This window comes from Aptenodytes patagonicus, chromosome 6 (assembly GCF_965638725.1).
Source record: "Aptenodytes patagonicus chromosome 6, bAptPat1.pri.cur, whole genome shotgun sequence".
NCBI classification, from domain to species: domain Eukaryota; kingdom Metazoa; phylum Chordata; class Aves; order Sphenisciformes; family Spheniscidae; genus Aptenodytes; species Aptenodytes patagonicus.
In genome coordinates, this window is record NC_134954.1 from 59,695,882 (window position 1) to 59,711,814 (window position 15,933).

The 15,933-nt window shown below is 45.5% G+C and overlaps 1 protein-coding gene across 19 annotated transcripts in view; it reads left to right on the forward strand.

Annotated features, from left to right (window-relative positions):
- The window catches only part of BIN1 (bridging integrator 1), a 106,426-nt gene that overhangs the window by 48,300 nt on the left and 42,193 nt on the right, over window positions 1-15,933 (forward strand). For 11 of the 19 annotated variants that reach the window (XM_076342897.1, XM_076342899.1, XM_076342901.1 and 8 more), the window contains exons 3-7: window positions 6,049-6,103; window positions 6,560-6,654; window positions 8,543-8,638; window positions 13,021-13,128; window positions 15,817-15,909. In XM_076342897.1, the coding sequence (XP_076199012.1) occupies window positions 6,049-6,103; window positions 6,560-6,654; window positions 8,543-8,638; window positions 13,021-13,128; window positions 15,817-15,909 (447 nt within the window). The remainder of the gene's footprint in view (window positions 1-6,048; window positions 6,104-6,559; window positions 6,655-8,542; window positions 8,639-13,020; window positions 13,129-15,816; window positions 15,910-15,933) is intronic. The other 8 variants (XM_076342903.1, XM_076342904.1, XM_076342908.1 and 5 more) reach the window with 1 other exon arrangement.

Genomic DNA, 15,933 nt, shown 5'->3' on the forward strand with positions numbered 1-15,933 from the left:
ATGCTCATTCTCTTGTTGGCAGCAATAGTAGCTCTTGCTCCAGAATTTCATGCAGCATCTCTATAGCATATCCACCAATGATATTCTCTTGTACGCAGAGGAATACAGTTTGGCTTCTTTCTGACAACATGACATTACCAGGTGTGACTTTTCCATATTATTTTTAAGTATCAGCAATCAGGAAATAACCTTTTTAAAGGAGAAATACTGAAAAACTCAAATCCAAACTTCTTGATCTGGCTGTCTGGGATGGCTTTTCAATTTCCAAAGCCACGAGTTCTAGTGGTGCACCGAGAAGCCTGTTAAAGGAGCACTGCCTCTGTATCCCCTATAGCTGAATTTCTTTTCCCATCTTGCAGGACAGACCATGAACTAAATTCTCCAAATAATTTATCAAAGGCACTGGAGGCTGCTCTGCATTTGCTGCTTGGGGTCTGTTGGTTTTGCTTTGGCCCTCAGTTTCCCTACTACTAAAATAAATGCAAACAATGCCTGTTTTACAAGGCAAACCATAAATGTGAGATAGCTGGATTGTTAGGATATCCAAGGCTGAGGAGTAGTTATGATGCCAAGCAGACTGGGGAAAAAACTTCAACTGTATGTGCATATATACGCACTTGTTTTTGTTTTTATAGGTATGATATGTATGTGTAGTATAGCTATGTGTGAGATTTCTGTGGCCTTTCCTTACAAGGTCTGCTCCAGTGGGAAATACAAGTCTGGAGGAAAGCTGATCTTTTGTTGTAGGCTTGTGACAGAACAACTCACCTGTGGAACTGGCTGGGGTGTGACCAGGCAGTGGCCCTGTTTGCTGTTTGATTAGAGGCTCCTCTGACTCTAATGATTGCGTTGGGCCACTGACAAATGTTCCCATGCGTGGGCTGTCAATGAATGGAGAGCAGGTGTAAAAATCACTTACGCATTTTCAACCAAGGCGTCTTGTGGTTCTCTCAAACGGTGGTTGAGTGGACATAAGGGAAAGCACTGCACTTCCCAGCTCTCTGTCCATTTAGGTTCATATAAGAGCACCACTCTGAGGTCTCTGAATGGTAGGAGCTTTTTAGCTCAGACAGATGGATTTGCTGCATGACAAACGAGCTGGACATAACCATGCTTCTGCAGGGCTACAGGGCTCGCCTGTGTCCCTTGAAGGCTTGACAAGCAGCACAACTGGCCCCCATATTACTCCCTCATGACAGATTATCTTTGGAAATTAACCTCCCAAAAAGTTCATTTGAAGGCTCCCCCCTCCTTCCCTTTCCCAGTGTCACTTGTGTTCAGGTAGTGGCACAAGGGTCTGTCCTCGAAATTGTCCTTGCAGACCTGGGAGCAAGAGGCCTGCTGCAAAGGTGCAACACAGCCCCTGCCTGAGGTGTGCCAGGCTTTGGCTTCTCTTCCCCTGCATTTGAAATACTCGCTGGAGAGACAGAGAGTGGGAGGCTGGTGGCAGCCCTTACACCTGGCACAATGTTGTGTTTCCGCCTGGCAGAGCGGCTGGGTTTTGATACCCTTCATGAGCTGTCACTTGTGTGGAAGTTCTGGTTTGGTTTACAGTGTTTCACACCAAATGCATGAGAGACAAGCTGCTGCTGGCACGGGCTGCATCCATCTCTGCCCATACCCCGTGGTGTTTGGTAGAACTTCAGCCTGCAGGGCAGGCAGTGTGGACTTAAATCTTTGCTCTTGCAGTGTAGGTTTGACCTAGTGACTGTAATGGTCCACAACCAGAGAGAGACTTTCTGTCCACGCAAGAACCCTTCATGTCCAGCAGTTTCCATTTCAGTCCTAGGTAGCAAACAAGTTTAACAGCTTGCCTGGTACCCGAGGATGGGTGAGGATGGGAGCTTCTTACCGGTTGTTCATGCTTTGTGTCTTAACAGCTCTGAAGTTTTGCTGAGTGGAGGCTTATCTGGAGCTGTTGTTTCAATGCTTCCCCCCCCCTTTATAATTTCAGTCTGCTCTTCCAGCTCTATATTAATCTAATCTGAACAGGACATTACCTGTCCCTCTCAGGTGTAGAACATCCCCGCTGATAATAAAAATCGTTCCCATCAGAACTGCAAAACCAGGGAGGTTATGTAAAGAAGGGGTCACAGTCTAATGTTAGGATGAAAGAATTTCTTTTGAAGATTGGGGGGCAAAAAAAGGGCTTTAGGAAACCTGTCTACTACCAAGAAACAGTCCTACAGAAAATCACATACTTAGCTAGTGCTCAGTGAAAGGTATTGTAAGTAACAACCCCCCAACAAAACAAGAAAGCACAAAGAAACAAAACCACTCTTGTGTTTTAACTTAACAGAGCTATCAGTAATAGGTGGTTCATTAGGTCTTTGGAGAGAGAGCTCTTCCAGCCTCTCAAGCAAGCACTTCTATTTTTAAATATGCATCTTCCTGTACATACTGTCCTTCATATTATACCTGGTTGTGTTATAGGCTCACAGGGTTGAATTACACTGTGATTGCAAATATAGCAAAATCTGCTCAAACAAGATGACATTTGTGTGTTTGAGTAGAACAACTTATTGTGGTCACTTCTACATCAAGGCACAGTGTCATTGTCCCTGTGCAAAGGTGTTAAGTCAGTTTTTTAGTGCAGGGATGAGAAATGAATATGGGGTTCAGGATCAGCACTGAGCTTCAATTTTTGTCCTAGTTTTATTTTCCTTTTGTGGAGTTTTGTTACTCTGTTATGTGTATACACACACACGCTTTCTTCTTTTTTTTATGTTCTTGCAATTTAAAAATTACTATGCTATTAAATTTTTGAACATACTTAGATTCAACCACACCTCTATAACTTCCCTCTGCACACCCTTAAACCTCTTAAGCTCTTCCAATAACTGGGAAGTGGATTAATTTTCCAGATTAACTCTCTTCCCTACTTTTTTACCTCTGAGTTTAGGAAGCATCTTTTAAACGTGCACTCAAGGGTGTTGAAAGCTTCTGTTCTATACAGTATTTGACGGTGTCTAACTGTGTTGCAAGAGGTGTTTATGCAGAATCGTGGCTGTACTTGACAGCTTGCTATAGCCTGCTTGAAGAAAGCAGGTGCTGCATGCACAGAGAGAAAGCAGTTGCTGAAGTTTCTTGGGAAAGCATTAATGCTTAAAATAATAAAAAGAAACCCTTGTAGCAAGTGAGGGAGCTGCTTTACTGGTGGACAAGAAATAAAGCAATGGAAATGCCAAAGAGGGTCTTGGCTGGGAACTCCAGGTGCCCAGGGGAGCTGGGGAAATGGGATTCATGGCAAAACTCTGAACATGGGCCTCTCTTTGAAAATCATTCTGCCTGCAGATCTTACAGGCTGTAAAGTCTATTCACTCTCCCTGGCAGGCTTGGTACTTTTAAGAGGCTTAGGTAACCCCATAGTCATGGAGATCAGCTGTAACTCTGACTTTAAACATCAGCAAGGGGTGGCTAAGAAAGACCACTCCAATTGCAGGATGCAGCACTGTATATTGGCTGACTGCACATCACGGCGCGACAAGTGGTGATGAGGATGCCTGGAGAACACAGAAGGCTAGCTGTGCATTGCTGCAATTGCGCACTCCAGTATTTGGGCCCTGACTTGCAGTTTTTTCAGGTGGTCTATCTAAAAATCTTGATTTCATGTTTAATTGTGGTGCCGGTGTACCTCTCAGAGGATCCTGTTGTCCTCGTGACTTTGGGACTGGCTATCGAGACTTGAAGAGTTCATGAGTCTGGGTTCTGTCATGTGCTGCTTTGGAAGGACTCAGGCAAGTATGGGCATAATTTTAGAGGTGGTTTCTGATTTTAGAGGCTATAATTTTGAGAGTTACAGTTCTAGACGTTGCAATGCCCAAGTATGTGGTGGGCATGTTCTGCAGAGGACCTTGCCTGCCGATTTAGTTTCTGATAACCTCAACATTGTGTGTTCAAATGTAGTCAGTTTTAAAAATGATACAGCTGCAGGATGATAATGTATCCATCTGAGGGATTTTGCATTATAATTTGTTCTGTGCCATTTCATCTTGTGTTCTGACATCTGATCTTGCCAGTTCCAGTCTGTGATTTCTAGCATGGAGCAATTCTAGGGAGACAGCACTGCTTTCCTCTAAGCCTTTCTTGCTTCCTGCATCAGGCACAAGCAAACACGTATTACAGCTTGATTGAACTGCTGCTTGTCAGCTCAGTCTCCCTGATGGTCCTCTGTGTGTGTGCTGTTTGATTACTCTGGCACCTCTTCCCTGGTGGTTTCTGATTGCACTGCTAGGAAGGCTTCATCTGCCCAGGTTTCCACATTCACCTTAAGCCAGCAAAAGGCTCTAAATTTGTTTGCTCTGTGTTTTAAGAACTCCTAGGGCTTTTGCAGCAGATGTGGTCGTTATTCCTTTCCTCTTGTACTCTCTTTGGGTCAATTCCCAATGCTTCTCCAGGCTAGGAGTCTGACTTTCTTGTATAAAAGTGGCCAGCTCTTTCCCATCCCTCATTTCCTTTGCTGATGGCAGTAGGAAAAAAACAAATATGAACTCATCCAGAACTTTCGAGGCAAGGAAAACAAATTGGGCCATAGTGTTGGAAGCAGATGGATTTCTCTACAAAGCTATGCTAGCACTGCCACTTCAACAGCTGGCAGATTTAGCCTCTGCTTAGAGAGCATAGCTGCACTGAGAGCACAAGGGATCACAGCATGAGCTCAGTTGAGGCAAGAGATGCCTGAGTTGTGAGGAGGGCTGATGGGAAACATCTGCTTTTGAAGCTAGTAGCTCTGAGGCAGCTGTCAGAGATGTCCTGTGAGCTCGCTGTCTCTGGAGTTGTCTTCAGCTGTCAAAATTCATTATGTTGGGGGCCCCCCCAATGGGACACAAACTGAGAAAGAAGAGGAGGAATAGTAGCAGGTTGTGAGGAAGGTGTGAGGTGTAGTTGTTGCTTTCCTGCATTCTTGTTTTTACAGCTACTTTGGGGGATAGTGAGATCCCACAGGGTAAAGGAAACCCTTTTATAACAGATCTTTGCTGCTCAAATTTTTTCTGTACTTCTTGCATACTCCAGAGGTTGTCTACACAGATGTCCTCAATGTTTGTTCCTTCCCTTGCTTTGACATGCTCCATGGTGGTGTCGGTCAACTTCTCAAGCCTTGCTCTTCCTTTCGTTTCTGTTTTGCTTAATGTCACTGTCTGGATTTGGGAGTATTTCCCTGTCTGCTTTGCACCCCTGTCAGTGACACATGGCAAGGTAGAGGGGAGGTGGACCTGAGTATGCTTATCCTAGTGCAGGAGAGCAGTCGTATGGGGAGTGCATGTACGTGTGCATGTCTGAGCCAACTTTTGCTGTAAAAATGTCCACAACCCTTTCTAACCCAGGCTCTTGTACTGCACTCAGCTGTGTCATCTGAAGGCTCAACCTGGCGAAACTCAGCTCAGCTTCTGGCTTTAATCCTTTGTTTCCTAGTGAGTGAGATCTGCTGCTGGCAGGCCAGCTCCACAGTGAAGCTAAAGAAAAAGATGATTAACTGTATTTGCAAGCCCTGCTGCACAGGACAACTTAGACAGGATGTTTGGGCAGGTCAGAGGTCCCTTGTACCCACTTTGCACTGGGGTTTTGGTTTGCAGCATGGCAGGAAAAAGTGGTGAGCTAAACTGTTTCCAAACTAGTACAAAATAAATCAATTGCATCTGTCTTCTATATCATACAGACTCTCTTCAGTTACATTTGTTGCATAGACCCACTAGCCCTGGGCTTATAAACTAATTGTTGCCCTTAGGACCCTCTCTAGTTGCTTGTATGAAATCAAAACACTAAAGCTGGCTCTGCTAGGCAGAGCAAATCACAGCTTTACCCCCATCAAGTTACTCGGTACCTTGGTGGTATTGTTGGCCAAACATGCCTGCAGGTCACTGGCTGTGGGCTTACCAAGTCAGAGGGCTGTGTGGTCTCCCTGTTAACATTTATGACTCATGTGGTCATAGGGCTGGTGTGTAGCCCATCTGCAAGATCGTTTTTCTTTATTTAGAAATGCTTGACTCATCCTTCTTACAGTCTCTTTATGTGAGAGAATAACTGGTGGTCTTCTCCTTATGTTCACAGTCCGAAGGCACAAGGCTGCAGAAGGACCTCCGAACTTACTTGGCTTCCGTAAAAGGTAAGGTCTGCATAAGCAGAAGATTGTTTCCCCTCTAGTGCTCACCTATGCGGTGATGTTTCTGCAGCCATCCCCTTCCTGGTGTTTCCTCAGGCGAGAGTTGTAGGAAAGGTCAGCCTTGTCTGGGTGGGGGATCTTTCAGAATCCTTCAGGATCAGCTGGGATGGAATGGGGTTGTGCTTTGATGCCAAATAGGTGGTGCTGTCTTAGCAGATAGACTCTTATATCTTCTGCTAGGGGTTTGTGATGAACACAAAGGGTTTGATGCGACTGCATCCTTGGTTCCTTTCTCCCTCTGGTTATCTTCCATCTCTGTTATTAAGGATCAGACATTCTATAAGGAAGAGCTTAGTATTTGTTATAACCCTCCTGTGTCCCCATTCCTCAGGATGAGGGTTAAACTGTGAGGAACACACTATTTCCTGCTTTCTGAAGCAGTTCCCTCTTTTTTCCTAGCCATGCACGAGGCCTCCAAGAAGCTGACAGAGTGTTTGCAGGAAGTTTATGAGCCGGATTGGCCTGGGAGAGATGACACAAATAAAATAGCAGAGGTAAGACTCTGTCCAGGATGTGGGGTCACCAGGCTTTGTCTGTCAGTGGAGATGAGCTTTGGAAGCTGTGTCTGTGCCAAATTTCTTCAGGCATATGACTTTGCAGAAGAATTGGAGAGACCAACTCAGCATTGGGAAGAAGGGAAAGCTGAAGGGATGTGGCATGTATTTTTGTCTGTGTAGGACCTTGTCCCCAGATACTTGAATGCTACACAGAGCCATATGCTTATGCCCACAAGCAATTTGTTCCCCCAACAGTGGCTAAACAGGGACAGAGGATGCCGAGAGAGTCAGTAGGGTCAACTGCACGTATTGCTTACGCTCTGTGCAAGAGAAAGGGGTGGCTAAATCTATGGCCAAAGCATGGTCAGAGCAGCCATTGTGTAGCTGCAACAACCTCCCACTCACAGCAGTACCACCAGCTGCCATATTTTGACTGCCACCTTATTTGGCTGAGCCATGTGTCATCCCAACCTGCTGTTCTTTTCATCCCTTGGTGAGGTGATGCCTGTTCAACTTGCCCAGGTGTTTTCTGTGGAGCTTAGGGCACAGCCTGTCATTTGACAGCTTGGATCCCCCTTGACGTGTGTGCGGGGTGGGTCCAGCTGGAGGCAGGTGCCCTCTGCTCTCTTGCTCAGCTGTTCTGCTGAGCAGCAGCTGTGGCAGTTCAGATCTGTGGATCCATCTCCCATGAGGCTGCAGGACTGGGCTTATCTGCAGCTGTCTATGGCATTGGAGCAGTGGGAAAGGAATAGAGAGGAGAGCAGGAGAGGGATTCTTCCCTTCCTCTGCTTTCCTCTGCAGAAAATCTCACCTGAAATAACATCTGCATCTTGCCCAGGAAATACTGGCTTCAAAGCACATAAATCAAACAAAACCTGAACATTTCCAGGTCAATTCTTGCATTAACATGGAAACGTTAGGAAGTGCTGTTGCAGTAAATAATGGAGTTGTAATTCAACTGGATTGGCTTCATGTTCTCTGGCCTTGTTTTGTCCTGAGCCACTGCGGTGCCTCCTGGGAGACTGTCCCTTCAGAGAATTTGAGCCAGAGAGGTCAAAGGGAGCATGAGTCCTGAGAACTAACTGTAGCTACTCTGAGGGTCTGCAGGAATATTTCCAGCTCTCTACCTTTAATGCCTTTGTTTATATTTCTCTCTTTCACAAAAAGACAGGCAGGAGAAAAGTGCTATTCCTGCCCCCCCCAAAAAAAAATTCCCACATAAAGTGGGCATTTTTCCTGAATATTTTAGCCAAACCCCTTTGTTCAAGTGGAAAAACAGGAGAGAGGGGCAATTTCCACCTAATCCAAGGTGTTGATGGGAAGTTACTGTGCCTGAGATAAGATCAAGGATAAAGCATGCACAGGTTAGGGTGCAAGCCTTGGATGTGACCTCCGTTGGGCTGTGGAGGCAGGTGGTGTGAAGGCTGAAGACTGCTAGAATAGCTTTCTGTTATTGTTCATTATCCTCCAGAAAGCTGGGTTGTAATGAAAAGCAGAAAATGGTGCCTAGGGGTGTCAGGTGTCTCATTTTTGTGGCTGCTGGGAGAAGGGGGTAAAGCCAGCCTGACCTTCATCTTTCCTTCCATTGCATGGGCTTGAGCTAGCATCGCGGGGGAAAAGATAGGCCCTCAAAGGAAGATTCACAAAGGGCGCTGTGTCCTTGGAGAGGTCACCTGAATTAGCAGCATCAGGCTTTCTTTTCTGTTTCTACATTTCTGGCATGACCTCTGTTTTCAACTAATTTCTCTACTTAGTTTTTCCAAAGAAATGACTATTTCTTAAGAGCTCTGGGGGACTGAAATTGTTGACTGTAGCACTCATGGAGAAAAACAGAAATGCAGAGCTCTGTGTTCTTAATAGTTGGCTCATTACGTTTGTTTTTCAGAACAATGATCTCCTCTGGACGGATTTCCATCAGAAGCTGGTGGATCAGGCACTTCTGACCATGGATACGTACCTTGGCCAATTTCCAGATATTAAAGTAAGATTCTCTTTAAACCTTTTTGATTTGGAGAGTCACAGCAGATGAAACCTCATCAGAATCAATTTCTTGCATCCCCATCTTTAGAAGGATGTGTGTGCTGTGCTGCTGCAAGCTCTCCTTTTAGAGCAGCTAAGATCTTTGCAGCTCTGGGCCACGTGAAAATGTTACGTTCTCCTTTTGGGCTTGAAATGAGAGTGAAGAATCCAGGGGAAAGATGCTGAAGAGAAAACATAAGTGTGAAACAGGAGGATTCATAAAACTTCCTATTGTATCACAGTGCAGGAGGGCAGTGTCAGCAATAACTCGCAAGCTCTGTCTCTCTTTTCAGTCCTTTGGTTTTTTAACATCCTTGTATGTACAGAGCTTTGAGGAAGTAGTAAGTGGCAAATGTGCTTTACAGGTAGAGGCTGGTATGGAAGGCAGATTTCTGTGTGTTCTCTGAAGTCCTGCTGTGCATATAACCAGCTTTTTGCAGAGAAGGGGGAATGCTGGATAGGTGTCTTTCTGGGGGAGATCATATTGAGGACCTGGGTTTGAATGATGTCCTCTCCCTTCCCCCACAGTTATCTCCTCCCCGTTCGTTTTGAGAAGGTTATGCAGGAAATGTCTTCACCATATGGAAACACTAGTAATGATATCACCATATGGGAAGTATCAGCTTGGCTTCTTCCCAGTGAAAACAACCCTTTCCACACCACATGTCTCTTAAAACGTTTGTCAATATTTGTTGCTTCAGGAGGATCGTGCTGTATCAAGGAGGAGGGGCAGGTCACAGCTTGTAGAATGAGCCCTGAACAGCAGTGTCCTTGCCTCCTGGGGCTCCTTTTTTGCTTCATTTTTCCAGCCTCTTCTGTCCTTGGAAGTCTGAAGTGGGGAAGGGCGAAGAGGCTTGCTGTTGCTTTCCACCCGCTCAAAGCTGTAGAGCTGATCGCTCCCTGTAGTGTGATGCCATGTGCCTCAGATAGCAGCGCAGAGGCTTGTGCACTGCTTCTTAAGCAGAAGGTTTTATTTCAGGCTTGCTGTAGACTCAAACTTCTGCACTGCTTCAGTCCAAATCCCATTTTACCAGCCTTGTCGGCTGTGCATTGGGTCACCTCGGGGTATCACGTTTCTTCCATGCTTAGTATCTTTGGGATTTCTTAATTCTGCTGGGGTCCCGCTGAGGTTTTATGGTGGGATTTTAAAAGGAGCATGAGATTGGGACCAACCAAATTCCACCAAAACTCAAGGTGTTAAGCACCGAGCTCCCATGGATCCTTTCTGTCTTCCAAATGGGCCACTAAGGTGTTTATTACTAATGTTCCTTTCTTAGTCTTCAGATGATGCTCTAGAAAATGGTAAGTTAAAGCAATTTTATGCACAATTTAAGTAATGCTTTAAAAAGAGCACTACTCATCTCTGCTTCCCTTCTTAAAATGAGTGAGAATTTGGCTTTCTGTTGGTTCCTACAATAAGATATGGATATATTTCAGAGTTAGCTATTTGTTTAAAACGGACTTTCAGTGGTGTGAATGAAAAAAGGTCAATATGTTTTTACTGGTAGTTCAGCTGAATGCATCATCCTCCTTACCACAGAGCAGTGAGAAGTGCTCAGACTGAGTCTGGTTTCTTCGACTGGTAGAAACTCTTATAAGTATTGTTGTTGAAGGTTGCTACAGTTGTACAAAAGTGTAGTTTGGCTTCACGTAAGGAATTAGAGTTCCTGAGGGTGGCAGGCAAACACCCGCCCCCCACCCCCCCGCAGTCTTATGTAATTTACAGAATATTTCAGTTGTTTTTGGTTGTTGTGGTAATAGTTTTCTGTTTTGTAGTTTCTACAAAAGCAACCTTTTTTGCTTTTCCTGGAATTCTGGCATTACTGTAATAATGAAAGATGATTTATGGAGAGAAGATGGCTTTTATTTAGTTATGTGAAGGCCCGTTTTTTGTTAATGGCCCAGTAATTCAAATGTGTGATGAGTTAGATCATGCATGCATTATTTTTTGTTCAATTCTAACATGTTCTGAAATCTTCACTGGCTGGAAAAATTCCCTTGAATTTTTTTGGACTTCCAATGGGATCCACAGCAGGAATGTGAAAACACAGCATTCCTTTAGTAAGGAATTTTTATAAGTTAAAGAGAATAATTTTTAAATGTTGGGTGGGGAGTGGTGAACAAAACCTCTCTGTCTTCTCTAACTTGAAAAACGGGAATGCAAAAAGTACTTTATCCTTTCTTCTCAGGACAGTATCTATAGCTTCTTGGAGCAGGACTCTTGCATAACCTATAATATTTCTGGGTGAGTTTTTGATTGAGGTTGCAGAGTATGCAGTAAGAGTACAGGTCTCTGCAGTGAGCTCAGAGAAGATAAACCATAACCTAAGTTCTGAATAGCTGTGGAATTGGCGATTTTCTGTCTTGCACTGAAACTGGTGCCCTGTTTCTACTAGGTTTAAAACCAAATGTTGGTGAGGAGGAGGGGGGGAAGCGTTTTGTGGTGGTTTGGGTGGTGGTTTGTGTTGTGGTGTTTTTGTTTGGTTGTTTTTTTCAGAAGGCTTAAATTAAGATGGATATATTGCAAAGCAGTAAACTGTTGGAGTTCAGCTTTTACCATCAGGTAGTGGTGGGGGTTAGAAGACTGGGGGCTGCAAAAAAGGGAAGGAGTGACCTTGTTGAGGGATGGGTAACATTGAATCAAATTCCCTGGTGGGGTGGCAGGGAAATCTAGGAGTGGCTGTTTGCCATGTCACAGAGGTGGGCAAAACTCCAGCTATCTCTACCAGTCTGACCTGGGGGAAAAATCCTGTCTCTTAAAACACATGGCCAGATAAATCCATACCTGGTGTGTGTGTAAGATGCATTAACTAGCATCTCAGAGATTGTCGTACTGCTGGAAGCCCCCTCTGACATCCTGTCTCCATGTCTGGCTGGCAGCGTGATGTTGGGGAGGTGTCTTCTAGTGACCTCGACTGCGAGGTGGCTCAGCTTCTTTGTGATTCCTCTCTTGGAGTGAGCTGAGTGGTTTGAAATCAGTTTGGGTGTGCGTGTGGCTGAGATCCTGCAGATCCGCTGTGACTCACGCAGAGCTGCACCAGCATTGCTGAAAGTGCAGAGGAGCATGTGTAGGAGACATGTGAACTGGTCCCAGCTGGTCTGGCAGAAAGATCAGCCCTGAGTGCGGTTTTGCAGCTTATCTGCGGGAGCCTAGGGAGAGGAGACCGCATCTCCCCGCCAAGTGCAGTGGAGTGGGGGATTTTGCTTTTGCAAGTAAATCTCAATGCTGATTCTTCATCTTGGACTTTCAATTCCCCTGGGTGCTGTGGTTAATTAGAAACCCTCCTGGCTCCTTGCCATGCCTTTTCACTCCAGTTCTGCAGCCTGTCTCTAGACTGCTGATTACTGACACTGGACCGGGCTCTCCAAGCTGGGGTGGTACTAGAGTCAGGCTGGGAAGACCTGTGCTCCAACCCAGATAGCCTGGGGTGTTTGTAGAGAGCGTGGGGGTGAGGGTCTAAGGGGGATGCATGGTTCTTAATCCAGTGGGCCTGAGCCTTGCCGAGGTGAATCTATGCTGGGGGAGAGAGCCTGAGGCACCTCAGATGAAGAGGGGTAATGGAGGATCATCAGGCCACAGGCCTGACTGTCTGTTCTAGATTCTCACCTATGGACCTGTCAGGACTCCATTCCTGAACACGAGTCTGGTACACAGTTGGCTCCCTCCTCGCGTTTGCTATGGCTTCAATATGTCTTGCCTATTAGTGACACAGTGCTACTGGTTTTCCCTCACACTTCTCTTGCTTAATAGCTAGTTACAATGGACGACTGCCTGTGGCTGCAGTCAATTCTGTCTGGACCTCCTGTTGCAAGGTCCAAAATGCTGTCCTAGGCGTATCCTGAGCATGTGGATGAGTGCTTTTGATGTGCTGGTAAGAGAAATGTGTTCTTTTGTTGAACTTAATCTTTTGAGCTTCCACATGATCTAGGACTGTGAGCTGGTTAGTTAGTCTGGCTGCAGCCCTCAGGAGGCCCTGAAAATGATGAAGCAGTTGCCCGTAGGATGTGGGCACATGGGGAGGCTTAGGAAGCGCTGGTGCTACAGTTCTGAAAACATTAATGCTATCCAGAAGTGGGGCCTGTAGTTGGTTGGATCCCTTTGCTTTCTCTGGCTGGGTCTGCACTCCTCCTGAGGAGCTCCCTGTAGAATGGTGGTTGTCACAGGTGGCTCCCAGGGCCACCTCTCTGGGCAGCCTGTGTGGAGTATCCAGTGAGTGTCTTTGTGTGGGCAGAGCATGGGATGCTCTGGAAATTGGGTGAAGAGGAGGGGGGTCTTCCTTGAGAGGCTTTGGGGTTTTGGTTGCTGGGGAAGATTGTCACAACTCTTCTCTCCATCTTTCTTAGTCTCGTATAGCAAAGCGAGGAAGGAAGCTTGTGGATTACGACAGTGCCAGACACCATTTTGAAGCCCTGCAAACTGCAAAGAAGAAGGATGAAACCAAAATCGCAAAGGTAAAGCAAGCAGAAGGATGTGCAGCCATCCTTTCATTTCATCAGGTCTGCATTTGCCTACTGAGCAGTTTTTAAGTGTGCCTCTACCTCTTCATTGGGTGTGTTTTGTTCAGAGTGGTGTCGTGAACTGGTGAAGTTTGGCTAGGTATTTCCTTCTCATTTGTTTAGTTCTAGAAAGCAGGGTGGTCTCTGTGTTGGTTCAGACTTGCCATCATCAGTGAGCATCTCTTGGTGGCCAAGGCCTAGGCGTGCATTTCCTCAGATGCTGCAGGACCAGTAACCTCTGTCAGGAAAGCTCGTGTACCTCTGGGGGAAGCAAAGCCTTGCAGTGCCTCAGCAAAATTTGCCAGTCTGCTTCTTGGGGCTCTGTCTTCCCATCTTATAGCAGTGGTGAGAGTAAGTGTTTGAGTGTCGCTTGAGGTTGGTTGTATTTGTGAAGTCCTCTGATATTCTAAGACAGAGACCCTTAGGAGTGTGAATTACAAGTTCATTGGTGGAAATGCACCCTATGCACACTTGATGACTGTGTTCTGTTGTCTATTGGTCACAATTACTGGACAATAAATATGGCTGAAAGCAGGAAAACAAAGAGTTTTCTCTTGTCAGGGTGTGGTTTCTTTCATGCCTGTGAACAGCTTGATCTAGGGTTAACCCCAGAGCATGCCCAACATGCAAGTGCAGGATTTTTTTTTTTTTAATTAAAATAAATGTCATTAAAATAAGATTCAGATTTTCTTTTAAATGTAGCTGAAGAAAGGTGATAGTGCTAACCTTGTATTAGAGGAGGCGCATGGTTTGAATACCTGCCCAGAAAATAAGCTGTGGATTACTCCTGTACCCTGAGTGGATTTGAATCTACGTGCTCCACTCCACAGGACAGGTCTTGACGCAACAGAATAGTTCAGGGCTGGGGAGACATCTTTAATTCTCTTGAATGTGGGCCATGGCACATCAGGACTCTTCAGGTTAGAAGCAGTGCAGGAAAGAAGGAGCCTGGATCTGTATCTGTTAACCAGGCTGAGAAGACTTGTCATCCTTTGCTTAGAGTTATTCCTGGTAGGGGGAAATATGGGCTCTGTGAGAGACGTTAGTGTTTCTTCTGCATGGAAGAAATAAAGATGCATCTCTCCCCCGAGCGAAAGATCTGCATTTAATGGCCGACTGACAGTACTTTTATTTTTAAGCTGCAAGTCATCAGTCATCTACTCACCCAGTGCATGCACTGTGATTAACCTTGACAGACAAAGGGGAGAGAGATTGATGGCTCAGGTGTCATTGCATCATTTGTGTGGCAAAGCAAGTCTTGGTTCTGCATGCAAGGCACGAGGCCCAGCGGGTTGTTCCTTCTGTTCAAAGCAGTACTTCACTGTGTTTGGGGGTAAGAGCAGAATTTCCCTGGGGCCGTGGTAGTATTATTGGTGTGTGCCTCGGGGATCTTTGCTGCAGTGGAAATGTTTTTTGTAGGAATTCATCTACTCAGGTTAGTACCTGGTGATTTGCACCAGAGGCTGACTTTTGTCATTGCTGCACTCACTCATGTTGCCCCAAATGCTCACGTAAGACATTATTAACAAGGCATTGTTTGTTGCTCTTTTGTTAAAGTATGAAGAACAGTGCAGTTTGAAGAGTGAAATGTTGAGATTTAGGAGTTGGTGCTCTGTTCCTGATTTAGCCTGTGCAAGTGTCTCTTAGTACGTGATTGGACTCCTCTTGTTAGCCAAAAATGTGCACCGGATCAGATCTTTCCACCCTCTGTGCTTTAGGCTGTAAGCTCATGCACGGGATAATATGTGACACATAGCACTGTCCTGGTCCTGTAAAGATGGGAGCAGTGGGTCCCCAAAAGTTATGTACGTATGCTGTTCCCAAATGGGCAGGTTTCACAGCCCAGCCTGTGATCCCACACTTGCAGTCACGCAGCTCTGCAGGTCTACGGGCAGCAGCCAGGGCTCAGCATGCACCAGGCTGATGTAGGAAGTTCACCTCTCTGTTCCTGTGACTGCGATTTTGCTTGTGTACCTTTTGAAGTAGGGTTGTTCCGGTGTAAGGTACTTTGGAATATGATGACAGGCCCCTAGGAAAGAGAAATCTTGTTTATGACGCAGCATACAAATGGGAACTGACTTGATTGATGTTTCATGGTATAGTAACACAAACAGCAATGCAAATACTTTTTGGAGCTATATGGTCTGTTTTTTCCTTCTCTAATATATGGATGTTCTTTTCCCACTCAGGACTCCTGCCACTTATTGCTAAACTCACAACCCGCCATTAAAATAAAGCACTGTGGACTTTCAGCTGTTGCATGCAAATAATTACGGTGGTTGATTAATCCTGACCTCTCTTTAAGGAGCTCTCACTTCACAGCCATGACTTGGAGTAGGGTTGCCTGTGTGCTAGGTCACTAACATCTATATCTGTTGCTCTTTGCAGCTGCCTGGCTGGTCTGCAGTATCTCAGCCCACACTGGAGCATTAATTACTGCTAAACTTGGCATGCTTCAAAGGATTCATAACTGATCGGTCCAGGATGTTTGTTTTTTCTCTCACCTTGGTGATACTGGTTTGGCCCAGCCTCTAAATACACTCTCTGTTGTGATTTTAAATTTTTTTATCCTAAAAGATATGTTTGTCTCTCTTGTTCTGTTTATTTTTTCTCTTTTCACTCAAACATGCTCCCTCCCCCCAGCCTGTTTCGCTGCTTGAGAAAGCTGCGCCTCAGTGGTGTCAAGGGAAGCTACAAGCTCACCTCGTTGCGCAAACTAATCTGCTCCGAAATCAGGTGACTGCTGATCTACCTGGCTCT